Consider the following 26,258-nt stretch of genomic DNA (forward strand, 5'->3'; position numbering starts at 1 on the left):
ACCGGCGCCCTCAGGCGGCGGGAAGCGGCGCACTGGGGCCGGCCCCGTCTCCACCGGCAACGCCGCAACAGCGGCGGGGACCGGGCTGGGCCCCTCCGCTCCCGGTCCCGCGCGAGGGAAGGGTCGGGGCAGTGCCGGGAGGCGCTGAGGGGTTTGGGGAGCCGCTGAGGGGTTTGGGGAGCCGCTGTCACTGGCGCGGTGCGAGGGGGGCGGGTGCAGGGCAGAGCCTTTCCCCCGTCAAGTTAGTCTGAGCGGCCGGGACCGGGCAGCGCGGGGCCGGAGGAGCCGAGGGGTCTGTCCCGGTGGGGTGAGGTGAGTCTCGGGCACGGGCCAGCACGGGTCGGGACCCGAGGTCCTTCCCCGGGAGCTGAGCAGGGAGGGTCTCGGGAGGGCTGACACCCGCTGGCAGCCGAAGGGCCCGGGTGGCCTGGGCCGGGGGGAGGCGTGGGGCCCAGCCAAGAGAAAACGGGCGTTTAATGGTTTTTGCAGGACTCGTACCGCGCCTAAACCCGAGGGCAGCTCGCCTACCCGATGCCAGCCCGGCCGGCTCCAGCTCCCGCCGTCGCTCTGGGGTTTGCTGTGGTTAATCTCTTTTTTTCTGGTTGAGCTCTGTAGCCGGCCTCCCAGCAGCTGTGCACGCATATAATTAACTGCATAAAATTCATTAGCAAACAACTCCTGCAGAATAGTTCCTAACTGTGTTTTCTATAAATGGATAATTGCAACTTCTCTTTATTTTTTAGTTTGCTGTTGTCACACATACAATATAAATTACCATTTAAGTTCCTGACAATATTAATACCTTTCTAATAGTGTTTGTTCCTGAAGATTTTAACTTTTTTGCTCTCATGCTATCTTTTTATTTTTAACAAGGCTAAGTCTATTAATATAATGGCTATCTTTTTATTTTTAACAAGGCTGTCTATTAATATAATGGCTACACACATCAGGAAAATGGCGTGGGTGTTGGACAATGATCAATATTTAGAAAAAGTTGGGTGAGGAAGCCGTTACAAAATCTAGTTGAGACTTCATATGTAGATAGAAAATAAATTATAATTCATGTGAAGTATATACTATATCCCTTCAAAACATCATATATTAACTTAATGCTTAAACAACTGACAAAGTGTAGAACAGTTCCTCCAGAAAAAAACTTAAAATTACTTTATGACAGTACAGGAATATTATGGGTAATGAATCGTTCTCATGAAATTATTGTCTTGTAGGTTGCCAAAATTCCATCCACAGGGTCATCACCCACCATGGCAAGATTTTGCTGTGCCTCATCTAGGACCAGATAATGGATTGCTGGGAACACATAGCAGCGAGACCCAAGATGTGCTCGTAGGTGACTATTTCCTACAAAATAATACAATTTATAATGCATACCCATTATAAATTCACAGTGGGGAGTAAATAAACTGATAGACAACTAATATGCTTCCTTACATATATTTGCATATATACACAGTTAGTTTGATGGTGTGATCACTCATGTCATAAAACTGCATGTAGTTTCTCTGCAGAGATGAATCTGAGAACAAATTGGGTAAAACAATAAATGAGACCAACTGTTGATGCTGTATTTTTTCCTCCAAAAGGCAAAAGCCAAGTTCAAACTCTAAGTTGTGTTTGGGAGATGCTTATTTTTAATCCTCTCTGGTAAATCACTGGGATATTTTTTATAATTCTTTTATTGAGCTCTCCTGTTTCTTGTCTTCATTCCTGTCTGCTCTAAACTAAGCTCTCTTTTCATTTTAGCGCACCATCTGGGAGTATTGTGAAAGCTTCTTTTCCTTTGTATCCCACATTCAAAAGAGTATTCCAGTACATAAAGTTATATTCTTGGACGTGCACTGCCTAGCAGCAACTCTCCTTAGGGCTTATATTTTTGACACATTTAAATAGCACATCTAATTTCCCATACTGCATGTAATTTCTTCTCACTTGATCTGTAGAGAGGACAAATGAAGAAAGCACAATCTCAAAAGGTGCAAGCAACAGAAGAATCGATAAGAAACTACAGTCTGGAATCCTTGCAATTAACATTAGAGTATCTGGTAAATGAAGGCAATGTTATTTTGTAAGTACAACACTGCCTTTTCTCTAGTCAGTCTTATCTTGTGTGCATCTCTGATGTTAACCATGCATAGTGCTCCAGGAATTCAGGAAATGCTGGTGAAGAGATGGAGTTTACACAGGAGACTGTTACTGATTTTGAATGCAGACTTTCTGAGTAAGTATCCATCTTCTTTATTGTTCTGATGTATAAGTGATTCTGTATCTCCATTACTGTAGATGCTGCATTAAATCTTAATTTGTTATCACTGGGCACCTCAGAGTTTCTCAACATTAAATACCTTCTGCTGAGATTGAGAGTAAGGCATAATTACACTCACTACAGCTGAAGTTTGAGTTTTTTAAGGAAGATGCTTATCAACCAGATGTTGATGTGAAGCAAATTTTGCTCATTTTAGAAAGGCAGCCAGTGCATGGTCAGGTTTCCATAGGTAACACTGTGTATTTGGGGATTGTACTTTGTGTAACTTGGATTAGCTTCAAGTCATGGATGCAGTTGTGACATGGAAGCTGAAGGTTTTCTAAATGAGTTTTAAATCTATAAAATCAAGAAACTTAATTTAATTTATAGGTTCAATAAGCTGTAGAATAATCTTCACCATTGATAAGAATGCTGCCATTTCATCATACCTCACTGTGTCAGGCTTTTATAAAACAGAAGCAGCTTTTCTGTTTTGAAAAAGCAAAATGGATTTGCTCCTTTAATAATATTGGCTTAAACTTTCTGTTTGCCACCTTGTAGCACACGGAATTAAAAATTCATTGGTTAAAGTGAAACAATTTTAGAGAAGAGGAAGCATTTTGTTTTACCTCAGGTTATAACTATTTTAATATTAAACTGTTGGAAGTCGTTCTGCTTTAGGGAAAAAAGTATTTAAGCGGTTAGCCCTGCAGCCTCCAGTTGTGTAAGGGCATATTTAACACATTTTAAAATACCTGTTTCTCACAGATTTTGCATCTGTGAGAAGGGGATGTGATGAAGACAGGTGGTTGATTGTTACATTGAGACCCAGTGTGAGAGAATGCTGTAGCTAAATGTGTGCTCTGCCTTTTGTCAGAGTGATTGACCTATATCAGCACCGAATTCAGTGGCTGTTGCAGGACAGCAGAAAGGTAACTTGAACTTTGCAGTATATTTTTAGAATGAAACTCTATATGGCATTAAAGACTAAATTAACTTTTGAATACTAGTGAAAAGTGGCTTCCAGAAAGCCTTTGTATTTTCATTATTTACTACAAGTTCCAGATCATATGCAGTGGTGTTGATAGTGGATTGTTTTGCCTGACCTTTCATTGGAATGCAGTTTTCTGCTTTCTAGATTTAGTCTTTTCCTTTCTCTTTGCAGTCTTAGTCATCAGGTCCTCTCAGCACAATTCAAATGGGAGCAGACAATGCTGAGCTTAACCTCTGCCTGGAGTGGAGCTTCTTGTAGTTCATTTTGCCCACTCTTGTACAGCTGCTTCGTCACACTGTGCCGGCAGTGCTAATGCTCAGATGTAACTCCCTCTTGAAGGGAATAGGGAAAAATACAGCGCTCCAAAATCTGGTTTCCACAAAGTTGCTTGATTTAGCCTGAAGGGGACAAAGTTATTTATATTTATCCTCTCAAGTAATGAATAAGTTTTCTTGGGAAGAAGGTAATATGATTCGCTGGTAAGGATTAACTGTGAGCCAGTAGGACTCTCTTTTTTATTTCTTCTTTTCCTGCTTGACTTTGTCAGTGTGTCATCTTTATGCTAAAAAGCTTAAAATTAAAATAAATACCTTATACTTGATCTAAAAATGGTGTTGTACAGAAAAAGACAGTAAAATTATTAATCTGTAGATAAGCTAATATTAACAGTGACTTTTCTAAGGTGTTTGGTGTTATAAAAGGAACTAAAGTCGGACTTTTGGTTGATGTGTCTCATTTGAGTTATGGACCTAGACTACTGGATTTTCAGAAGAACCTTTTGGTAAGTAATAGTAAAGCAAATTTTGCCTATTTTAACATACTAATCAAGTTTTTGTGGAGCTAGAAGCCAGGAACCAAACAGAAAAAAATCTGCTTAAAATCCTAATATACAATAGAATAGAAATTTTCTGTTGTAGAAAAGTATGCTCCAAATGTCTTGGAAAGTGTAGTATTTGTTAATGTCCAAAACAAATCAAGTGCATTTCAAAATATTATTAAGGGAAGTGTTACTGTTAAAGTTTCTCAATTCTATCAACATTCTCTATGGAATAAACTTGCTTAACAAAAGCAACTGTAAGAAGTAGAGACAAATTTTACATAGAGATATTTATAGTAAGTATAGTTTTCTTTAAGTTAATGTTTTGTCACAGTAAGGTCCACTTCACAATTTTTGACAGAACCTTGGTGAATTAATAGTTTTCTGTCTTCTCAGAAGAAACTTGTCCTTTATTGTGCTCTTTGTTTTTAGAAAACTTTTTCAGTAAGGAAGGAAGATATAATGTCTATATTTGACGCTTAGTACAATTAAATTTCCCACATTCAGGAATTATTTACCATCAATTTATATTATTTGTAGTTTTCATTTTTGTGTTTCAAATAAAACTCCTTCAAGAAAACTCAGTTTCCATAGTCTGGTTTGCTTAGTGTGAGTATCTCAACTATTGTTTAGCCCTGTCCATGATTATGAGCTAACAATTTTTTAGAAATTGCATGGTGGGTGAATATGTGCATTCTAGATCTCTGCTGTTTCATGTGGTCATCAGCTGAAGAGAAAAACTGGTACTAGAACAACAAATATCCCTGCCTCATGCCCCATTAGCAAATTATTTGGAATGCCATAAGTTTGCAGGTTCTGTTTCTATCCTTACTAAATATTTAAATCTCTGTGAGGTTTTTTTGGAAGCTTTTTTTAGTGGTAGCTGAAAATATTGCTGTCACTATTTTTAGTCTTTTGCATAATAACCCTGCCAAAAGCAGCATGGATAGTAATGCATTCATCATTTTTTTATTTATTAGTGCTTAATAGATGAGCAGCTTTGTTATAAGAAGCAATTGTACTGCCTCTCATTCAGTACAGAAATTTCACCACTGTGGGAGAGTCCAAAAACCATCAATGTTCATGTGTAAGTTAATTTCACTGAAAAATCAAGGTGCTTAGACAAGGTCTCCATTTAATTTTAGCAATCTCATGTAGGTAATAATGTTTTTCATCTTGTGCCTGCAGTGATTTTAAGAGGGGAGAAAAGCAATGAATTTGACATGTGGTTGGTGGTTTCAAGATGATTTTCACATACAAAATATCTTAGCTGCTCCTGTGGTTTGTAGTAATCTTTGTGGTCTATATTATTTAGCACCTAAATATTCTTTTTCTTGTTTTCCTCTCCTAGGCTACATGAAGCAAGACAGTGGGTGCAAGAGCTGGAGCCTGGTCAAGGCTGCAATTTGCTGAAAGCCTTAAGGCATGTCCTTCCAATGAAGGAACTGAATTCCTTGGTTCTTGTTGTAGGAAGCTGGTAAGTTCATTATCTGTCTTAACAACCCGATTTAACCTGGGTACAGGATTAGTAGAAGAAACTGATGTTGATACTAAAATAAATAGAAAATTCAAGATCTGCTTATTACATATTTTTAGTTTATAACTTTGAATTCCTTTATTTCGTCCCTTTTTTTACTATCTATAAACCTCATTTCTGTTATGAAGCTATGTGTTTCCTTTGCAGATCACTTAACCCAATAATCTATTGAGGGCCTGCTAGCTCTAGTTTTACATCAGTTAAATGTCATTAAAGATGTTACTGAAAGAGTCCACACCTCTGGGAAGATTACGGGATAAGATAGATTTTGCTATAAAGTAGCATTAAGCGTTCAGAGATTCTTCTCTCTGTGACCTTAGTACTGCCAATTGAGAACTTAAAATGTCTGATTAAATAAATGAAACCAGGTGAGATTATATAAGTTATAGACTTAAATTCTGCAGTTCTACTGTCATAATTTGAAAATTCCAATACTGGAGTTGGAATTACAAGGAAAATACTACAATAAAGATTCTAGGAGTGTTACCTTACTCCTAGTTTACTAATTGTATTGTATTTTAAATGTGCAAAAGGGGATGGTGTAAGCTTGGCAAGATTGATACTTAGAGTAAGCGAACTTAAATTTCAGGTAATTTATTGAACACACAGTGTGGATTACAAGGTTCCAAGATTATCAGCTCTGAAGACAAAATAGAAGTTCATACTATGTGAAAAATTCCTTAATTTTTGTCCCTGGCAGAAGTGTAGCTGCAAGAAAAGGTTTTTACTAGCCTTAAGATCTCAGGAAATGATAACTATGTGGGACACTAAGTTCTAAACATAAAGCAAAATTTTACTTTCTTCGGTGCCTTTGGAAACAGAAGACATCCTTACATACCAGAGCTGAAAGGTTTTCTATCACAGTGGCCAAAGTCACCACTCCTGATCTTTAGCTTTCAGGGCTAGCAGGGAATATTTCAGAACATTTCATTCACAAGCTGTTACGAATGGGAATAGAATCCTAGTGTTTTGTTATCATCCAGATTTTCAGGACAGAACCAAACTCCAGTAGTGACATCTCGGTAATGGTTGAAAGAGGGAGAGAAGGTGTGATAATGCTAAATACCTAAATAATTCTTAGGATTTATTATTTCTTTCCAAGGTTTTCTTCCATGTCTTCTTCAGTATGGCCTTTTTTCCCATTTGATTACTGCCATTGTTAATATCATCTTTCTTTACTTTTTTTTAATCAGCCCTGATCAGTCTTTTGAAATGTTATGTGATTATGCTCAGCAGTGTACACTGGGGAGAAAAGTGCAGATTCACACTGTTACATATGATTGCAGCAACCCTGCCTCTATTGTAAGTAATTGTGTTAATACTTCACTTCCTGCAGTGCATTTTTTTCCTATTCACCTGAAATGCCTTCTCTCACAAACTTGTGGGGAAGCTAACCTAATCATTAGATTTCTTGAATTAGTGTTCGATTCTCTTCAGAGCATATTTGCACACATGAAAAAATTGCTTGGAGCATCATCTTGTAACTTGCTTTACTCAGTTTTTCAGCCATATTAAAATGAGAGTGATATGCAAATGATGGAAATATAATTATTTTGGCTTTCTCACCATATGTATTTCAAATATTCTTTTTCTGTCTCTACTAAGAACTGAATACCAACAACCCACATTATCAAAAGAGACTATCAAGTCAAAGTAACTGTTTCCCTTCCTATTTTTATATGAAGGCATTTCTAAAGAACCTTGCAGAAGCTGGAGGAGGCCGTTATCATTGCTACTCTTCCAAGGGGGAGGTAGGTGACAAGGAGAGAGGCAAAGCATTTTTCTCTCTTGCTAATGATTCTTCACTTTGAGAAGGTAAAATAATTATCACCTGAGTAGAAGTTGATAGTAAGAATATGTGCTGAAAGTCTCTGTCATAGAAATGCTGAGAATGCTCAATAAACCTGTGGTTAGTTATTTCTGCACCTGAAAACATTTCCTAAAAGTGCAATAAATTTTGCAGTTATTGTTTACTGACTTACGGCTGATAAAAGCAATGCCTTACTGCAGAGTGATTCAAAGTAATAAAGTAATATCTTGTTTATAAATTATTACTAATTTATATGCAGAGCATTAGATACATTCACACTCAATTCTGCCATACCAGGCAGTCTTGTATTGATGTTTGCCCTGTAAAGTAAGAAAGCTGTTTTCACTTGGTGTTTGAACAATAGTTGACATATTTTTCCACATTTGTTATTATAATTGCAGAATTTTGATAGCAGTGATTTTCATCTGCTACTTCAGGAATCCCAGAAGGCTAAGGACCTGCTCAAGAGCATCAAACAGAGTTGTCAAGAAAGAGTTGGTGGCTTGCTTGGTAGTAAAAGAGCAGATGTATGTATATTTTTATTTTCAGATGTACTTTTAATAATTAGGGTTAGAAATTTTAGCTGTCCACAATATGAAAAAATTGTATGATTGGTCAGGTATTTTGATATGTGAACTTTGAGTATTCTCTATTGAAAATCAATTGTTTGGAGGAAATTAAGAACAAAATCAGTAAAGGAGACATTTTACTAAATATTCTTCAAAATGCATTAAAAGAACATTGTCCTGTCATTGTAATGGGAATCTAAGGAGCATTAGCCTAACTCTATGCACAGTCATATAAATGAGGTTCCAACACTCCTTTAAATTGGTGAAAAGATACTTACTCCTATGCGATTTAGTTGGACGTTTGAATCCGTTGCAAACTTATAAGGTCTTGTCTTTGTAGCACTGTTATACAAGTCTGTGAGGAATTTTTTTGTGGAATTTTTTTGTGGATTGAATTGAGGGTAAAAATAAATTATGTTAACTTTTAAGAGCTTTTCTTGAAATCTGTTTTAGGTTTCCATAGCATTTGCAAATACAGCACCTTCTAGCTTCTTCCAAAAGCCTGCAAAGCACAAAGCAGCATTAGATATTCAAACACCAGGCATCCTGACCAAAACCTCAGCAGACTGGTTAAAGACATATGGACTGAAAGGTAGCACAGAAAGAAAAGCTTAACAGGTATGAAACATGAATTAAAGACAGAGTATGTGTTTTATTTAATGGGGTTTTTTTTCTTCCCATAGCTAAAAAGTTAGACCTTTATCAAATTCTGGCTCCCAGTGCTTTCTCTCCTGTGGAAGATTTTGTACCTATTCTTAAAAAAACAGTGTCATCAACTCTACATGAGGCAAGTGATGAGGAACATTTTCCCTGGGTTTGTGAGTTTTTTTCTTTCTATTGCTACATCTTTCTAATTTAAATCAGTACTTTATAAGTTAGCTGAAATTCTACAGGCTGAAATTTGAGTCATAGATTCAACTCAAATACTTAATGTCATTCTTAAGAATGACCCAGAAGAAATTCCATGTTAGTCTATCTTACGTTGGGCTCTGTAAACAGTTAACTCTGCTTATCCTTCTAGAAAGTGATGACACAGTTTGAGTGGTATGATGGAACTGTAAAAAATATCCATGTTGATGTGCCAGTATTGTACAACTATCAGGTGAGTTGTCTAACATGATGTGGCCTTGTCAGGGCTAGACTACCATCTGATTATTCCTCATTAATTAGATTGTTAGCTAAGTATTGCAGGGATTCATGTGCATACAGGCAATAGTGATTGTTGAGGATTTCCTTCTAGAGCAGAGTGCAGATGATCAGTGAGGGGGACAAGTTTAATGGAAGAGAAGCTGTCTGGGATGTTTGCAACCAGGGTTTGCTGTATAGTGGTCTGTCAGTCCTTTTGCTTTCCCACTTCACTGGCAGTCCTGACAAAGGGCTGTGGGAATGTTTCCAGGCAGGGCAAATAATTCATTAAAGCGGGAGTGGTGTGAAGTCTGTGGAACTCTACAGCCAGACCAAAAGGAGAGTGTGAAGTGGCTGAAATGAAAAGCAGTTTCTTTGGCTTTTTGCTCACTGGGAGATGCTTGTGTTTTGTACATGTTCAATTATAGTTTTGTTTGTGAGTTCAGTGCCCTTTTCTAGCTTGATATGCCCTCATACCTACGTAGACTTGGAAAGGTCATGGTGTATAAAGTTTGGACAAATTACCTTAATATCAAATTGCTACTATTAAAGAATTACATGTATTTGAGAATATTGTGTTTATGTTAAATTGTGTGTTTTGTTACGAACACTGCCTAAAAATGCTATTGAAAAAAGGGTAAGCTTGCAAAAACTGTATTTTTAAAGCTTTTTCTTTTCTTTTCTTGATATGCCTGAGCATTGTTTTGAAATATGGTGGCAAGAGGAAAAGTGAAGTGGAGATACAGACCTTTAGCTTCTTTGTTGCTTTTTTATCACTATTTTTTTCATGGACTGTGTTCTCATATCTGTACTAAGAATGAAATGTCGCTATCTAAATGAATGAAAAAATTTTCATTACTATGCTGTTATTTTTTTTTTTATTAAGCATTTGACAATAAAAGACTTGAACTTTCTATTTTTAACATAAATTTTCTTTATTTATGCATAGAAACTCCTTGCTAAAATGGTAAGAATCTATGAGAAACGAATTGACTGGCTATCTGTTGCCAGCAGAAGAATATGGGGAAGTGTTTGTGAAAGAAGGTATTGTATTTGATTTTGGGGTTTTTTTTGTGAGGTTTGAAGTCTTAATGTGTTTGAGGAAGGTGTTTATTTACATCTTGTCTGAGGCCTTACCCAACCTCAAATGCACATTTGCTGTTTTTCCTGTTTACAAATCTTGAATATGGAGTTTCAGACAAAAGGAAGGTAGCTGAGGCCCCTGTTACTAGAGATTTTCTTGCTCATTGATTAAGGATTGAATTAGCCCATCTGGTCACTCTGTTGTGCTGGGAACTCACATCCCACTGACTGTCCATCACATCTGTGGGTCTTTTCAAAACTAGTGCTCCCAAATTATCCCATGTCCATTAACTGTGACCATCCTGCACTGTCTCTGCAAGCAAGACCTAAAACTGACTATGCTGAGCAGCTCATCATTAACACTTCACTCTCAACAGGTACTGTGTCAGTAACATCAGTCAGTCTGTACCTGAACAATACTCTGGCACTGACGAGCTGAGAGAAATCTTAACCATTTGTCTTTGGAGTAATATTCCATATGTTCCTGGAGTGTTGGTTGGGAAAGGAGAGTGAAGTATCCAATAGCTCGCCTTGTGGCAAACATCCACACATTCCAGGAGGGTTTTAGATACTCAAGGTCAGAGAAGGAGGAGCTGTTTGGGGTTCAGGGGCCATTAATGGCACTAAGTAGCCAGTACCCTGACTATTCCATAGTTTAGGAAAGATAGAAATTTCCATTACTGTTTCTATTTTTATTTTTTAAATGTCACCTGATGTTTTGTAGAATTTTTAAAAAAATAGATTCAGTGTTTACATATTTTGATACATAGGTAGAAGATACTCTCCCTGATAAGTTAGAGTGCACTGAAGATAAGACTACATAATTAAATAAGGCTTTTTTTTTTTTTTTTTAACGAATAGCATTTTTTTCTATAGGGTAGTTGTGCTTGTTGATATATCAGTGACAAACTCTACCTACATCTCTCATATCCAAGATTGTTTACGACTTTTACTTGAGGAACAAATGTCAAATAAGGATTACTTCAATATTATAGCGTAAGTAACTATTTAAGAGTCTTTTAAAATAACTGTAGTGCTTTGCAATGAAAGAAGTATGCTGAGAGATTGTAGTAACTATTAGGCATGTTTTAGTATTTAATGTTTTTTTAGTGAAGTATTTGCCAGACTAGCACTGATTGGTCCTTATTGGGTGAGTACATGAATCAGAGGTATGGAGACCAGATTAGTAATTAAAAATCAGTTTTTTGGGTGAGGGTCACTGGAATTGATTGCATCATACCTGTAACAAATACTCATCCTGCTATATTGTTCATAACAGTATTAATTCACCTGTCAGAAATTTACCAGAAGAGGATTTTGATGTCTCAGGTACCATAACTGAGAGCACCCTTTAAATTTTACAGTAACTCAAATACTGTTTAATATATTATAGTGTTAAAACTCTGTACTCAGCACTGGCAGGCAGAAACAGTTGCTACTGCTAAGCAGCTGCTGGGCAGGTGTCTGGCAGGTAAAAGTAAGAGCCAGCAGCTCATGGAGTTCCTAACATGGTGTGAGAACGCAGCCCTTATCTCACAAGAGAGATACAGGCAGCAGCTGAGGGTTGGAGTTCCTTTTTCATAATCCTTCCTCTGAGCTTTTCCCAGCTCACGTAGGATCCTATTCAGGAGACAAAATCAAATAAACCTTGGGTGATGGATAAATGTGGATAATTAAATGGTTTGAAATAGAAAATAGTTGGCATCGGGCAGTTTTATGTCTGAAATACTCCAAATGAGATTTTTCTTATTATTATTTTATCTTATTTTATCTTTTTGTTTGTTCTACACCATAATCTGAAAATTAATTGTTGTTATCTTTCTGTGAAAGATTTGGGAGTGACATTGTGCCTTGGCAGCAGGAACTGTGTCCTTCCCAACCAGAAAATTTAGAAAAGGCTTGGAGGTAGGAGGATCAAATAATTATCCCATGTATGTGAATTTCACAGGGAAAAATTGCAAACTAAAGCATTGTACAAGTTTATCATGTTACAAAAGTAGGCTGCCATGTTCTACAGCGATTGTTCATAGTGTTTTCTTGTGAAAATAGCATTGTAAAAGTTAATAAGCTTGGAGTGACTTCATGTTTCATATGTATATATAATACACATGTAGACAGATACGGAAGTGTCTGAGTAAGGAATGAAGAGGTTACACGAAGAATTGAAAACTGCTTCAAGTTCAATTGGGATGCGAGAGCTAAACAATGGGGGTTTTCCCACATACTTTGGAAAAAAATCCCAGGTTTCTGTTTGTGGAGTCACATCTTCTGTGTTCTCATTATAGCTCTGCTTTCATTTCTGTTTCTGTAAGTTCTACTATATGAATATTTTTCCACATAAAATTAGGAGAGAATTCTTTCCTCTTTTTGTTTTGTATCTTACTTTAAAAACTAATTTGCCATGCTAGCAATACAGAAACCAGAACAAATAATTTGTTATATAATCTGGTTTTGCTCTTTGTTGTTTTCAAAAATTTTAGACTCCAGTGCGGTGCTATTTAAGATACTTAATTTTTTTTTTATTGCTTTGAGCAGAAACAAGAGCTTTTGTTTCTTCATTCTTTGAACTGTAAACATCTTGGTGTAGGTGGGTGTTGGGCTTGGAGTGCAAGGGCAGTAGAAATTTCATGAGTGCACTCAGAAGAGCTGTGGAAGTTGACTTCAAAGACAAAGATAAACACAAATCACAGGGACTCTACCTGCTGACTACTGGAATACCTGATCAGGAGACAGTGAGTGTCATCATAGGCAACTTTTCTTTAAGTTCCTATCAAAACTAATATCAACTTTGTTTTTTTCTTTTTTCCCCATCCGTTTTTCCCTTATAGCCAGTCATCACAGTTCATTGGCAGAATATTCCTTCTTTACATATGTAAGGCAGCACAACTTTCAGGATCCCAAACCTCCATTTCTGCAATTGTTAGTCATGTGTAGGAGATAGCAACAATTAATTATATGTAACTTACAGAAAATTCAAGACATGCCCACTCCAGCTTGGGGCATCATTTAGCTTCAGATTTGAATTGGAGCAAGCTCATTTTTTGTAATTTGTCATTTCTGTACAACTCATGGAACAAATAATTTTCCAGTGTAACTCCACAGCATGCTCTGTAGAGACAACTCCTGTTTTTATCCCAGTAGTCCCTTGCTAGGATCCGTGTTTGTAGTGAATGTGCTCCATGGCCATTAAGCTGTGTGCACAGCCTCAAGTTTCTACATGTGTGCAGTGAGGTGTCTCCTGCTTTTGTTACCAAACCTCTGAAAACTCTGGGCAGTCTTAAGAAATCATGAGAAGCTATATATTGACAAGAAAATGAGGGACAAATGGACAGTTTCATCCCAACTTTTCTTCAGTGCACAGCTAAATTGATGACCAGAATTTCTGTCTTTGGTTCCCAATATATCCCAGCTGACTTCTTGCCTGCAGTAGAGCTGTTGCCACTGTAACCAGCAGATACAATTAGTGACAATTGTTGTGTATCTGCATGGACTGAGGAGGCATTGCACTACTCAAGGAACATTCCTCTTCTGAGCTGCTCCAGCTGGGAGCATTTGTACATCAGTCAGGAACCAGTGGAGTAGATGGAAGTTTGTCTGAGGTAGAGGCTCACCTCTGATGTTTTTTCTCTTCTGTCTTACAGCACACAATCAGTGCTTATGTGGCTGAGGCTTGCAGAGGTTTGGATTTAAAGCTCCATGTCTGTCTGTTCAGTGTAACAGAGGGCACTGACTCCAGTGGGATTATTCCAGCCCGCTATGCCAGCCCAAGGGAAACTGCCATTGCTTTTAAAGAAATTGTACAGGCAGCCAATGGGAGGTTTCACTGGTTTGGAGAAGCAGGTATGAGCAAAGGAAAGTCAGCACATGCTTCTTTTTCATTAATGAAATAATATTTATTAATGCTTTTTTACTCCCAAATCAAGTCGTTTACTTTTTTTAAGATATGTTGAGAGCACTGAGATATAAACACAGGTCATAGTTTCATTGAGACTTTTAACCACATTGAAGAATATTATAATGCAGCCTTAATGAAGGAGTTCATATGGGTTTTCTTTTCTACTTGAATTCATCATACTCTGTTAGCCTTTTTAAAGATGCTTTAAAATATAGTCATTGATGATCAGGCTTGCAGGAAATAAAGGTTTTCTTATTCTCTGCATTGGTATTTAATGTAGTACAAATTGTTGTGCATTTAAAAAAATGCTTATTCTGTACACTTTAAGAAACCCATGCTAATTAGCATCTATTTGATTATTAGGTATTTTTGAAAGTGATGATATTACCAGTATTATATCTGAAATGGAAAAAGCAAAGAACTATTCCCAAAAGGTATGAATTGCATAGAACTTTGTAAATTACTTGTTTCCTCCTTAAAAAAATATTCAACAGTGTTTGTTCAGCTGACAATTCAGGAGAAATTGGACAAAACCCTTTTATGATGAGCAGGAATGTTCTAGAGTGTGGGAATAGTGACCATAGAGTAAATATGGACTAGAAAGCACAACAGCACATCAGTGACTGGTGTTGGAGTAGCCATGATTCCATACCAAATACAAGTTTACAGTTCAAGTGACTCTGCTTTTTGTAGCCAATCCTGTGATTAATTCTTTTCAAGTAAATTAATTCTTCATTATAATGAAGTTATATATGTTATAAGCAAATATAACATACTGCATTCTTGTAAGTCCCAGTGTAGGGAGGGCTTCTCATTAGCACAATGGCTTTGTCAATTCTAAACCAGTTGTTTTCTCAAGTGTACTGAGGGTGTAGAACTAGACTGTATCTCACCATATTCCCTGCACATGACTTTTTTTCCAAAGATATCCAACAGAATAACTGGAGCAGTACAGCCAGCCTGGCAGTGTGTGCCTGTTTCTTTAAAAAGTGTGCATAGAAAGAGATCTGCAGTAAGAGCCTTGTCCTGAGGGCTCAGACCCTGTTGGATGCAAATCTGAGTCAAAAAAGTTGGATTTTTTTAAAGGAAGAGCTGGTGGTTATTCAATGACACCTAAAAGTACTTTGTTATCATGTAACAGTTGCTTGGTTCATATGCAACATATACTTGGTTCACCATCTTCCACTTTGTTCTAGCCTTGGGCTATGAACACTGCTGCCTTTTAGTTTAATCTGTTTGCCCAGAGCAGGAAGGGTTTCCGTACTATGTGTTTGAGCAAGCTCAGCACAAGGGCCTTTCTGTTCCATTAGAGGTCTTAAGCATTGTGAGATATGAATTTTATTTATTATTATAGTAGCAAATACAAAATACCTGTCTTTGAAGTGTCATTTCCTTAAATTCCATGTATCTGAATTACTAAACAATGTGGATTTGCATTTCAGTGTGCATTCCTAGTGGAGTCCTTAAAGGAGCGCTCAGTAAATCAGTCTGTGAAACCCCTCACACCAGAAGGACACTCAAATGTGCTTATGAGGAATGAGGAAAAAAAGCCACAGAAGGTGCCATCTCCTAAACCCACAGCTGTGAGTCTGGCTGGAATGGTTTGAAATGGTCCCATTTTTAATATGCTGTGTTTGGATGCTCCTCTTGGTGAGAGAAGTGCTCAGCTGAAAATCCGAAGAAATAAGAGCAGCACTGTGATAGTACTTTGAATTTGTTTGTATTCAAAATGCTACATATACCAAAAAGTGCATAACACTAAGTAATTAACTATAATGGAACCACACTGTAGTGTCAAAAGGTGTCTAAATCCTTTCTCTGACCTTAAAAAGTAATGTATAATGCAAACAAAGGCAAAGCAGAAATGTGCTTTGTTACAAAATTACATCTATTTTGCAAGTCCTTCTAGAAGGTACTGAATATTATGATGTTCTGCTCATTTACAGATGAGACATCTGCAGCTCAGTAGCATGTCTTTGGCCTCCCAGAGAGCCAGCTTAAAACAAGAACAGGATTCAGGATTTGTTTCCTGCTTGCTGTGCTTATTTCCATGGAGCTGCACTACTGAATCCCCTGGGATTTTGCTAGTGTTTGTTAATTCTGACTGTCTGTTTTGAGTAGGTGTGCACATCTGTAATATGCATAAAGGGCCAGTGTCTGCTGGAACTTTCAGTTCTGAGCTTTGAAATGGGAATGGCATTGTAGGAAATGGGAATGTAGGAAATGGGAATGTAGGTGTGGGAATGTTGCAGAGGCTTTGTAGGTCTTCCAGGCTGTTTTATCAAAAGTGACATATTCTCAACACCTCTTCACAAATGCAGGAGAAACTAATTACTCAGAGATGACAATAGAGCATAATTTTGCAGGGGTTAAACTTGGTAGAAAATGGGTACGGGGTTGTCTGTAGATGTTTGGTGATACTTATAGTAATGTTGTATATTAATTTAATGTATATTAATTTAGTTGCTTGAAGACTCAGTGTCACAGCAAGTCTTATACTACAGTAGGGTTAAACAAGTGCTTGTGCTGTTTAGCAGACTGCTCAACCCCTAGAGGGATAAGCCAAACCCAAAGGAGAAATTCCTGGTGTCAGCACTAGATTTTCAATAGTCACTAAAATGCTGAGGAAGATATTAAATACTCTTATTCTATACAGAAAGGCCATTACCACACTAGGCTGCTCCTTCAGGTGGCAAAAATGGTCCAAACTCCTCTCCATGTAGATGTTAGTCTTTAGGTTTATGATAGCAGATTATATTGGCAAGATAATTAAAACAGAGATATAAGAATTACTTAACCCAGCAACAAACTGCAAACTGATGTGTTGTCATGGCATTCTGTGGATTTGTAAAGCAGGAATTAAATAATAAAGAAGCATAGTTCCAGGTTAGAATAATGCAGATACGATCCATCTGAAACACTTTTTACTTTTTTTGTTGTTGTTATTAAAGGTGCTTAAGGATGTTAAAGACAGCCATTGTGCAGAGAGAAATACTCCTGTAAGAGTTCTGGCATGGCGTCCTCCTAGTGCCAAAGCAGGAATTCCACCAGGTCTGTATGGATTAGGGCCTTTTTGTCTTCAGTTTCCTTTGGGTTTTGCTGAAAAGACAATATTTAAATTATAGATTTAAATTAAGACTTTAGAAACTCCTGGAACTGTTTCTTTAATCAGATTTATAGGAACAATCATGCTTGTTTTGGAATTCCTTCAGGATGAGTTTTAGCTATGATTTACCTAATTTGCTTCTACACTGTGCAAGGAAGGAGCTCTGCAGAGCTGTGCAGTGATTTCCAGGTCCTAGGATGGAATACCTGACCTTTATTAGAAAATGTCAGATGTGTGATGGAAAGTAGAACCCCACTGTGTCCCCCACCTGAAGCCATAAGGCTCAGCACTTCAGAAATTTATGAAGTTATTGGTTCAATATATACACTGCCACTAAATCTTTTACATCTCATTTTAACTAATATGCTGTTCCACTTGATTTATTTATGATCTAGTAATGAAGGAAAAGTACACCACCACTGTCAGGTTGCCTGAAGTGCTAACTCTTCCAGCTGCTCCTGGTATATAAAAAGCTCTTAAACTGCTTCCAGTTACTGCTGGTACCTTAAAGCCCAATTCATTTCTTCTGTTTCTTTTTTTTGTTATTTGCCTGTGGTTTTATTTTGCCATCACTAACATTTGCAATTTATTTTTCTTTCCATTAGTCTTGAAATCTCCTGATGTTGATATGTAGCATTGTTTACAAATCTAGATTCATACTTGCATCTGAGTTGCTCTGTACTAAGTTAACTGGTTTCTCCAACAAATATTATGCGTGTTCGAACTTCTAATTTTTTTCAAACTAACTCCTGTGTCATTCTTCCTGATGGTAATTTCTTATTTGTAAAAGCTTAATTTCTATGGAAGTTGCTGAAATAGTGCTGTAATATGATTTTTCTTAATTAGTATCAAAGCAAATGAAGCATTTATAATTGTGGTAATAGGAATATATGAAGAGAAGAGCAGGGTTGAATTCTTCTCATGTAAGAGTTTTATCCAGCTGAGCTAAATTAATGGGGGTTTTTATCTATTATTTGCTTGTAGCACAAACAATTAAAGAATGGCCTCAGACTGAGAATAAAGGAAAGCACAAACCCAGGAAGCAGCCAGAGTTTTCTGTGTCTGTATTTTACACTGAAGAAGGAAGAAATGTGGGTATGTGTTATCAGGATGCAATGGGTGAAGCCCTTTTCTTATCAGCTCTTCCATTATAAAACTGGCAGGATGGTAAGTCACTGATAATCAGGGTGCTTTGAACAGTGAGTGGGAGAGAGTTTCACTTACCAAATAGTGGTAAGGATTTTTAGTTTGGATGCAGGTGGGTGGTACTTTTTGCCACTGTTGCCACTGATTTTTTGATTAGATTTTTCTTTTGTTAAGTCCCTTGGGATCTTTTGGTCAAAGGTACTATGAGGAAAAGTGCTGTGAACATGGTTTAGTTGATTACAGAGGATTTGGTTTGGAATTTTTTGAAAGTGACAATTTTTTAAAATAAGTGATTTTTTGGTACTTTGTTCATTTCTTAAATAGGTATAATACATCAGAAGTATCCAAAGGCAATCTGTGTAAGAAAATCAGTTTGCTCTGTCAAATTGCCAGAGGAAGAAGAAATCTGTTCAAGCAAAGAGGTATTTTTCTCCTTACTAATAAATTGCCATTTTGAGCTATCCATCTGAATTAATGTAAACATTAATTGTGATTCTATACAATGTGTTATTACTTAAACTGTTCTAATATTTGCCAACAATCAATTGCTCTATTTGTTTGTCTTGCAAGTGGCTGAGCAAGTACAGTATTAAAAAGCTTAAACTGGAATTGCCCAGACTGATGTTTGGTCCAAGCTGTACCCACCAGAAGACAACTGTGGACTCTCTGCACAAGAAAGTATCAGCAAAATACTGTTCTATCTTCCCCAGTGTAGAAATCAATGTAGGTTTTTGCAGATGTTAAGTACCTACATTATTGGAAGGCTCTGTATATGTTTAGTGAATGTTGATTGATGTTTCTGGTTTTTCTCTCCACTCTTTCCTGTTCTTTCTAAATCATACTTCCACTAGCAAGCTAAAGAAGGTCTTTCATTCATCACAAGAAACCGTTTCTCATGTTTGAAGTCCAAATTGCATGTTCTTCAGAATGTGTAGCATCACCTCTGTTCATACAGTGTGAAAAATAATTTTTAAAATTTAAGTAAAACTTTTCAAAATCATGTGTGAGTTGAAACTGGGAAAATGTTGGATCTTGATTGTTTCAATTTCTGTAATGACTGGAGAGAAGCATAGAAAGTTAAGTGCAAGCAACAGAGTCACAGAATTTTTCTTATCATATTTTGTAGATAAAAAGACAAAAATCTCCCCAATGTCCGATGTATATATAGTAGCTCAGCTCAGATTTCCTGAAGTAAGATGCTCTTTTACGAACTGAATTTTTCCAGGGGGTTGTGAAACATCTGCACTTTCAGCCTAAAGAACTGGAAGCCTACACAAAGCAGCTGGAGAAGGTGCTGCAGCGCTATATCCAGAGAGTGCAGTGGCTTCTCTCAGGTACTGGTGTGCCTCTGGTTTCCTGTGAAGCACAAGTATGTACAAAACCTTCTTGTCTGCTATTTTTGACAGAATGGATCTGAATGTAACTCTGAACCTCCAATGTGAATAAAGGTTCTCTGACTTGCATTTCATTGAAAGTTTAAAACTTATTTTTGTGAGCACAAGAGAATTCAGCATCTGTGCAGCTGACAAACATCTTGCTTGCTGACAAATAATTAGGTTTTGGTCTTTGTGTAGAGTATGTAGAAGCTTATAGAGAGTAGAAACTTTCTATCAACAGAATATATACAGTAACAATTTTGTACAAACAAAATTAGCTTTTCTGCATGTTTTGCTTAGAATGTGCCCTGCTTAGGAGTTCAGCATCACCACTGGTGAAGACTGTTTTATCTGTCTGTTGCTCATAAAGATCTTTGTTGGGAAATCGTTTAAATTTTTGCTGGATTGTAAAGGACAAATTATTTAATGCAAGTTGCTAGAACTAGCTAGTAATTAATGCTTGATAGTGCTGGTTTTGAAATGGCCAAACACTTTTCTATTGTTAACCTTTTAACTACCTAATTGCCACATAGATTTGACTTAATTATGTAGAAATGTGCCCAGAATTACTCCTGAAGACTGAAGATTTACATTATGCTCAATAAAATAAGGCTATGTAATTACTTTTAATTAATGTTCTGGCCCAGGAAGCCGAAGATTGTTTGGTACCATTTTAGAAGCAAATGTCTGCGTTTTGATTGATACATCTGGTTCCATGGGCCCATATTTGCCACCTGTCACAAAAGAACTTACCTCCCTTATCTGGGAACAGCTGAGAAAAAATGAAGTCAGGTATGGTGAATTACTGATAAAGACTGAAATCTGCACTCATTATTATGTAATCAGATTGCTTAATAATTACAGTAATATAGCACTGAAACACAATTCAATTAAGTATTGTATGTTAGATTATAACGTGCATGTGACAAGAGCTGCTTTTTCTGTTGCTTTTACTAATTTTAAGTTCTAAATTCTCTAAAATCTGGGCCTCTGCTTTAGGCTGATGCTGTTTACCCTTTTAGGATCAGCATTCCCATAGATTTTCTGTGCTGTTCCTGCAAAGTAAGATATGCTTTTTGACTCTTCCAAGGCTGAGTATCTTAATCCAACACTAGGCTCTTTGACAGGGGGCTTGGTTGGGTTTGTTTTTTTTTTTTACTGTTGGGTTTTTGTTTGTTTTTTTTTTAAATTTATATATTTACTTATTTCAAAACTGTCTTATCCAAAGTGACTCATTGTATTGGTTAGGGTTAAATGTTGTGGGTCATCTTTTTCCTCAGGTTTAACCTGCTGAGATTTGCAGAAAATACAGAGAGTTGGAAAGAGACTCTTGTAGAGGCAACTGATGAAAGCTGCCATGATGCTGTGCAGTGGGCTTCCACATGCCATGCTCGTGGGAACTCCTGCATCCTTGCAGCTTTACAGGTTGGTGCCACAGCTTGGAGAATACATCCTGTCCTGTGCTGGTAAAAACACTTCCACCTGACTGGTGACGTTCCAGGAAAATTATGTCAAAGTGTACAACATCTTTGTATGCAAATCACTGAACAGTTTAGAAATCAAGTCACTGTTTCTGGCCCCAGAGCTCATAGATACTCAAAGTAATTGCTCATACTAAGTTCAATAACAAAAAAGAGTCAAATATCAATAGTTTTGTTAATATTTGTGCTCAAAAAATACTAGAGAGGGAACATAGCCAGTTGCTCAACCTGATGTTTATGTACAACTGTGGCTGTTGTTCTGACCCAAACAGGGTTTTAAATAAGCAGTGTTTGTTGGAATCTCATGGGTTTTGAGTACAATTTTTGAACTTTAGTAACAGGTGGAGAAAATTTTCTTATATAAAAATTCTCAGTGTAGAAATCAACTAGTAATAATAACTTAAAACTGGACTTGCAATTTCATGAGATTTAAAATTGGAATCAAAAAAGAAATGTTGCCTTTAATGAGCAATTCTTCTTCCAGACATCCTTGCACAATGTCTAAATAACTGTATGGCTTTCATCATGAGTGAAGTCCAGTAGAGCTGCAAGACGTGTGCATTACAGAGATGTCCACTGAGTCAATTACTCTAGCAAATTTTCATGATATTCATTCACGTGCTAGTGAGCCTGATTTTCAGACATTAAACAATTTTAACTCCCATAAAATATAATGTAAAAATCGTTTGTCTGTAGTTCTCCAAAACCAGTTAATATTGTTATTTCAATGAGTCAATTTTTGGCAATGCCCTGCTTAAAAATATGTTGTCTTATGCTACAAATTATCTACTTACATTTTCAAATTTATATCCTTGATCTCCTTCCCTAATAAGTGAAAATGAAAAGACATAACTAAGTTGATTAATGATCAAATATAAATGTATTGGCAAATAGAAACTATCTTAAATCATTGGAATGGTGTTTTTGTTCTGAAGTATAGCATTTCATATATAAATGTACAAATTATTTAAGCTTATTTTCTGCTTTTCAGAAGGCTTTCAGTTTCCAAGGTGTAGAGGCACTGTATCTATTGACTGATGGAAAACCAGACACCAGTTGCAGTCTGATTTTGAAAGAAATTGAAAGATTGATAAAGAAACAACATATAAAAATCCACACCATTTGTTTTAGCTGTGCAGACAGGTATGTGATACTTTGCAAGAAGAAAACAAAAATCTCTTGAAATTACTACTTTATTTATTCGTTACCAACATGGTAATGGGGAAGGTTGTTCTGACACAGGCAATTGCCACATGGTCTACATTTCATACAGGAATTTATAATCATGTCCTCCAAGTTATGTGTTTTGATGTCATATCTTTGAGTTCTTAGAAATTCTTTTGCTGTTGCTTTCAGAAAATAATTTTCATAAGTAGCTTTCTACTTTGTGCTAACAGAGGAGCTGTTGAATTCCTGAGGAAGCTTGCTGCCCAGACTGGAGGGCGCTTCCACTGCAGTTCTGGAGGTGAACATGGACAATTAGCAGCGCACAGAATATTGACAGAGGGGCTGGATGATGACGATGTATGTTCAATAAATCAGTTTGTTTTGTTTCTTTGCAACTTAGTTCTTCATCAGTAGAGAAACTGCACTTAGAAAAACAATGAGGAAAAAATAATACAAAATTCTAAGATATTTCAGATTAAAACCAAAAAGAGAAATCTTAGTATCTGTTTTTGCCTTTCTGCTAACTGCCTTGGTGAGGTGCCCAAGCCCATGAAAGGAATACACAGTGCAATACAGATTTTGAAAGAGAAGTAAAAAATATATCATGTGTCTGCATGTGGTTTTAAGCTAAATTCAGCTTTTACTATCTCCTTATCCTTCCCATCTTGTGTTTCATTAAATTTTAACATTCTTTTATGGTGCTTAGCATATTAATTCTCCAGCATGAGACCTCAGTCATTGCCACAGTAGAAAAATGTTACTGTACAGACCCAGGTTCAATCTAGGCTTGCTCTGCTCTCCCCTTTTATGACCAAGACCTTCTCTGCAAATAGGGAAATTTAGACCTTAGGATCAGTTAATTCAGCTGGGGAAACAGAAAATAGTAAATAGTGCAAGTAAAAACATGTTAACTGTGTTTTCAGTATCCAGTTTTCCCTTACTTTGAAGGAGATGATCTAAAGAAACTTACTGAAGAAGTAGCAAAAGCTAGAAGTTTCTTAAAGCAGGCAAAATCTTGGAGGTGAGTATTTATCAATAATTGTTGTATTTATTGTTTTGTGGAATGAAGACAAGAATATCCGACTCCTGGTATCTGTTATATAAAAAAATATGCCTGAAGAATTGTCTAGAATAGGAGTGAAGGACAATTAGATTGTATTGATCCTTATGTTTCTTCATTGTTACCCTTCCTAACGGCCAATCCAGAACCAGAAAGCACCAATTCAATAGGAAGAGTAGGCAAAAGTTCCCGCAAAGAACTTTAAAATGCATTATACCTCCTCAGTGAAAAGTCACCTAAGGACAGGGCTAAACAAAGACTCCAAGGTGTTCTGTGCCTCTGTGAAAAACTGCTGTAATTCTTTGGGGTTTGTTTTTCTTTCAAACAGATTATTGCTTGAAAAATGGAACACAAACCAAAAAGATGACTCTGGCTTTCAAAAAAGTGTTCAGGTAAACAGTCACCACATTTACATCATAGTTTATGTATAGTTCATGCATTTCAGTAGAAGGGTAATATTTTGGTAAGTGTATTAATTTCTAGCAGTCACTTTTTCCAAAGTTGGAAACATTTGTAGTGATTTTAGTTCTTAGCTGAGATAGTCCACAGTAAAACCCCATATAACCAAAGAAGAGATCAAAGAGAACTGTTTGGGCTGAAAAGAGCAAAGCAGGTGTGTATTTGTAGTTAGCAATGGTCTAGCAAACAGTTAAGCACATTAGAGAGTTAGAACCAGATGTAATGGCTGTAATGACAATTGCTGCATGGGCTGCATGATTTATCTATTAAATGAACAAGGCAGGCTGACAAAGGACCCCACTCACAGCAAAGATATCCTCAGCAAACATGGGACTGTCATTACAGAGTGGTGGGAGAGGCAGCTGGGCAGACTGAACCTCTCACAGAGCCAACCTGCTGCTTTAAATTGGCAAAGTAAAAACCACAGGAAAAGAGAAATTGCTGGGTGGAAGTACTTTCTCAGGGTTAAACAAGACAAAAGCATTTGTCACAGAGCTGTTTGAGGGGAAAAAAATGGACACAGACAACTGCAGAGTTGCACTAGAGAATGTTGGCCTGCCAAGATACTCATCAATGAATTGGGTAAGTCAGATACAGAGCTAGACTGGGTTTTTAAAAATTCTTGTTTCTATAGCTGTAGTTTGTCTTTTGTTTGTCAAAAACATTGCCCAGTCATTCCAATAGGAATAAAAAAAATCCAGTCTCACCTGCTGGTTAAGAATGCCTGGTTCATGGAGAGTGGAATCTGGAGCCTGGTGTGCAGGAGTGTGTCAGAGTGTGTCTGAGTCTGCAGAATTCAGCATTTAAGGGCTGATCACTCACAAGAAATGATTGGAGAGGGAGCAGATATAAAACCATGCTATAGGAGTAAAGAAGCTGTTACTGGCATGCAGAGATAAAGGCTGTGTTCCACAACTATCTCTGTATCTCAGCATTCCAAAGAAAATTGTATTGCTGGTGAAGTGCACAGGAAGGCATTCCTGTTAAAATTCTCCAGAGAGGGCATAGCACTGTAGCCCCATTAAATGTGTAAGGGAGGAAACTCGATTACTTTCAGTTTAAGGTATATTGTTTTTTCTATTACTATTTTGTCAACAGTGACACTGAGCCCATGCATTTTATATCTTTTGAGTTGTATTTTTAAAAGTATTCATGTGCTTCACTTGTAGGATTAAATTTTAGATGAAGAAAAGATGCTGAAGAGGTTTGGAATCTTACCATTCACCTGCTTCTTTTCAAAGTGTGTTCACAACTTCCAGCTTCAAGCAGAAAGAAGATTTTTTTCTTTGTTGTCACAACAGCTGGCAAGACAAGAAGTTGCAGATGTTAAGTGCTGCACTGACTCCACTTGCAGATTTTGCAAAATTCAAAGTAAATCAAGCCCTGAACTCTACACAGTGTAAATATAAGTAGAGGATAGTTTTCAATAGAGCTAAAAGAAATTTTAAAAGTGTATGTATCGTAGTGATACAGGATCACAACTTTTGTTTCTTTTTTACTACATTGCATTAATAATTTCTTCAGTTAGTTGCTGGTATGTCTAAATTGCCTTTTTTGTCTGTTGGTTTGAGAATTCTTTACTGGTGCTTATTGTCCCTAACAGATGGGACATATGGCTGTGATGTTAGGAAGAGAATTACTTATGCCAGTTTTGCATAGAAAGTCCAAGATATTACCTTACTGCAGAAAACAAAGCTTATAATTCATGTTTTTACACAGAGAAGTTTTGCTAATAATTATTTCAACTCTTCGCTTTTTGGCAGGAAAGAAAGATTTAGAGCTGATGATTCACAAATTATTAGCCATGCAAGAAAGTAATACCCTGTTGTTGATGTAGCCTGGTTGTGTTTGTATAACCAGACAGTGCCTAGCTTCTGAGCAGTTCTGTTCTTATATATTTCCTGTCTAGAAAGATTAAAAATATGTTTTCCAGTATCAGTTGATTTGTGAAATATACTTGTTTTTTTACTGATTTCTGTAATGACAGCTCACTAGTATTTTGTAGATGTTCACTGCTGTCTTTTAGAGGGTTAGAAATTCATCTCATGTGTTTAATATATGTAATATAATAAAAATGGAGTCATACTTCAAAATTTAAGGTACCTGACCTGCATTTATTCATGAGCCATTTGCCTCTCTTCTGTGCCACCGGTTATGCTGTGATATGGGAGATTGTGTCTTTTCTGTCCCTTTATCTCTTTTGTCTCTATAAAGAGTTAAAAATTACTTCTATCATAAATGTATCTATTTAGTGTTGTATGCTCTGAATTAGGTGACTCCTGCCTTCCATGTTAGTGCCAGCCTTTACTAGGATGCTGCAGTTAAACTGGTGCTTTGTACTGTGTGTCACTTTCTGTGATTTTGTTTGTG

The 26,258-nt window shown here is 36.9% G+C and overlaps 1 protein-coding gene across 9 annotated transcripts; it reads left to right on the forward strand.

The window, feature by feature from the left end:
- The first annotated feature begins 297 nt into the window (after window positions 1-297).
- VWA3A (von Willebrand factor A domain containing 3A) lies at window positions 298-25,981 on the forward strand. 9 transcript variants are annotated; one of them, XM_072935843.1, is made up of 33 exons: window positions 658-998; window positions 1,230-1,347; window positions 1,962-2,086; window positions 2,165-2,239; window positions 3,141-3,195; window positions 3,940-4,038; window positions 5,055-5,161; window positions 5,426-5,551; window positions 6,805-6,913; window positions 7,297-7,362; window positions 7,823-7,948; window positions 8,444-8,582; window positions 8,674-8,781; window positions 9,016-9,092; window positions 10,065-10,159; window positions 11,075-11,194; window positions 12,029-12,103; window positions 12,786-12,930; window positions 13,840-14,038; window positions 14,457-14,527; window positions 15,536-15,676; window positions 17,045-17,144; window positions 18,184-18,294; window positions 18,670-18,767; window positions 18,916-19,068; window positions 19,571-19,679; window positions 20,369-20,513; window positions 21,002-21,146; window positions 22,194-22,345; window positions 22,600-22,726; window positions 23,293-23,390; window positions 23,758-23,821; window positions 25,058-25,981. In XM_072935843.1, the coding sequence occupies exons 1-33, from the start codon at window positions 892-894 to the stop codon at window positions 25,061-25,063; spliced, it is 3,591 nt and encodes a 1,196-aa protein (XP_072791944.1). In that variant the 5' UTR covers window positions 658-891; the 3' UTR covers window positions 25,064-25,981. The 9 variants fall into 9 exon arrangements, with proteins under 9 accessions (XP_072791935.1, XP_072791937.1, XP_072791938.1 ...); XM_072935834.1 differs by lacking the exon at window positions 658-998 and adding an exon at window positions 298-312 and having other exon boundaries at window positions 1,230-2,086; XM_072935836.1 differs by lacking the exon at window positions 658-998 and adding an exon at window positions 298-312 and having other exon boundaries at window positions 1,230-2,086; window positions 22,197-22,345.
- Window positions 25,982-26,258: the final 277 nt, after the last annotated feature.

The sequence above is a fragment of the Taeniopygia guttata genome, chromosome 14 (genome assembly GCF_048771995.1).
Source record: "Taeniopygia guttata chromosome 14, bTaeGut7.mat, whole genome shotgun sequence".
Classification (NCBI taxonomy): domain Eukaryota; kingdom Metazoa; phylum Chordata; class Aves; order Passeriformes; family Estrildidae; genus Taeniopygia; species Taeniopygia guttata.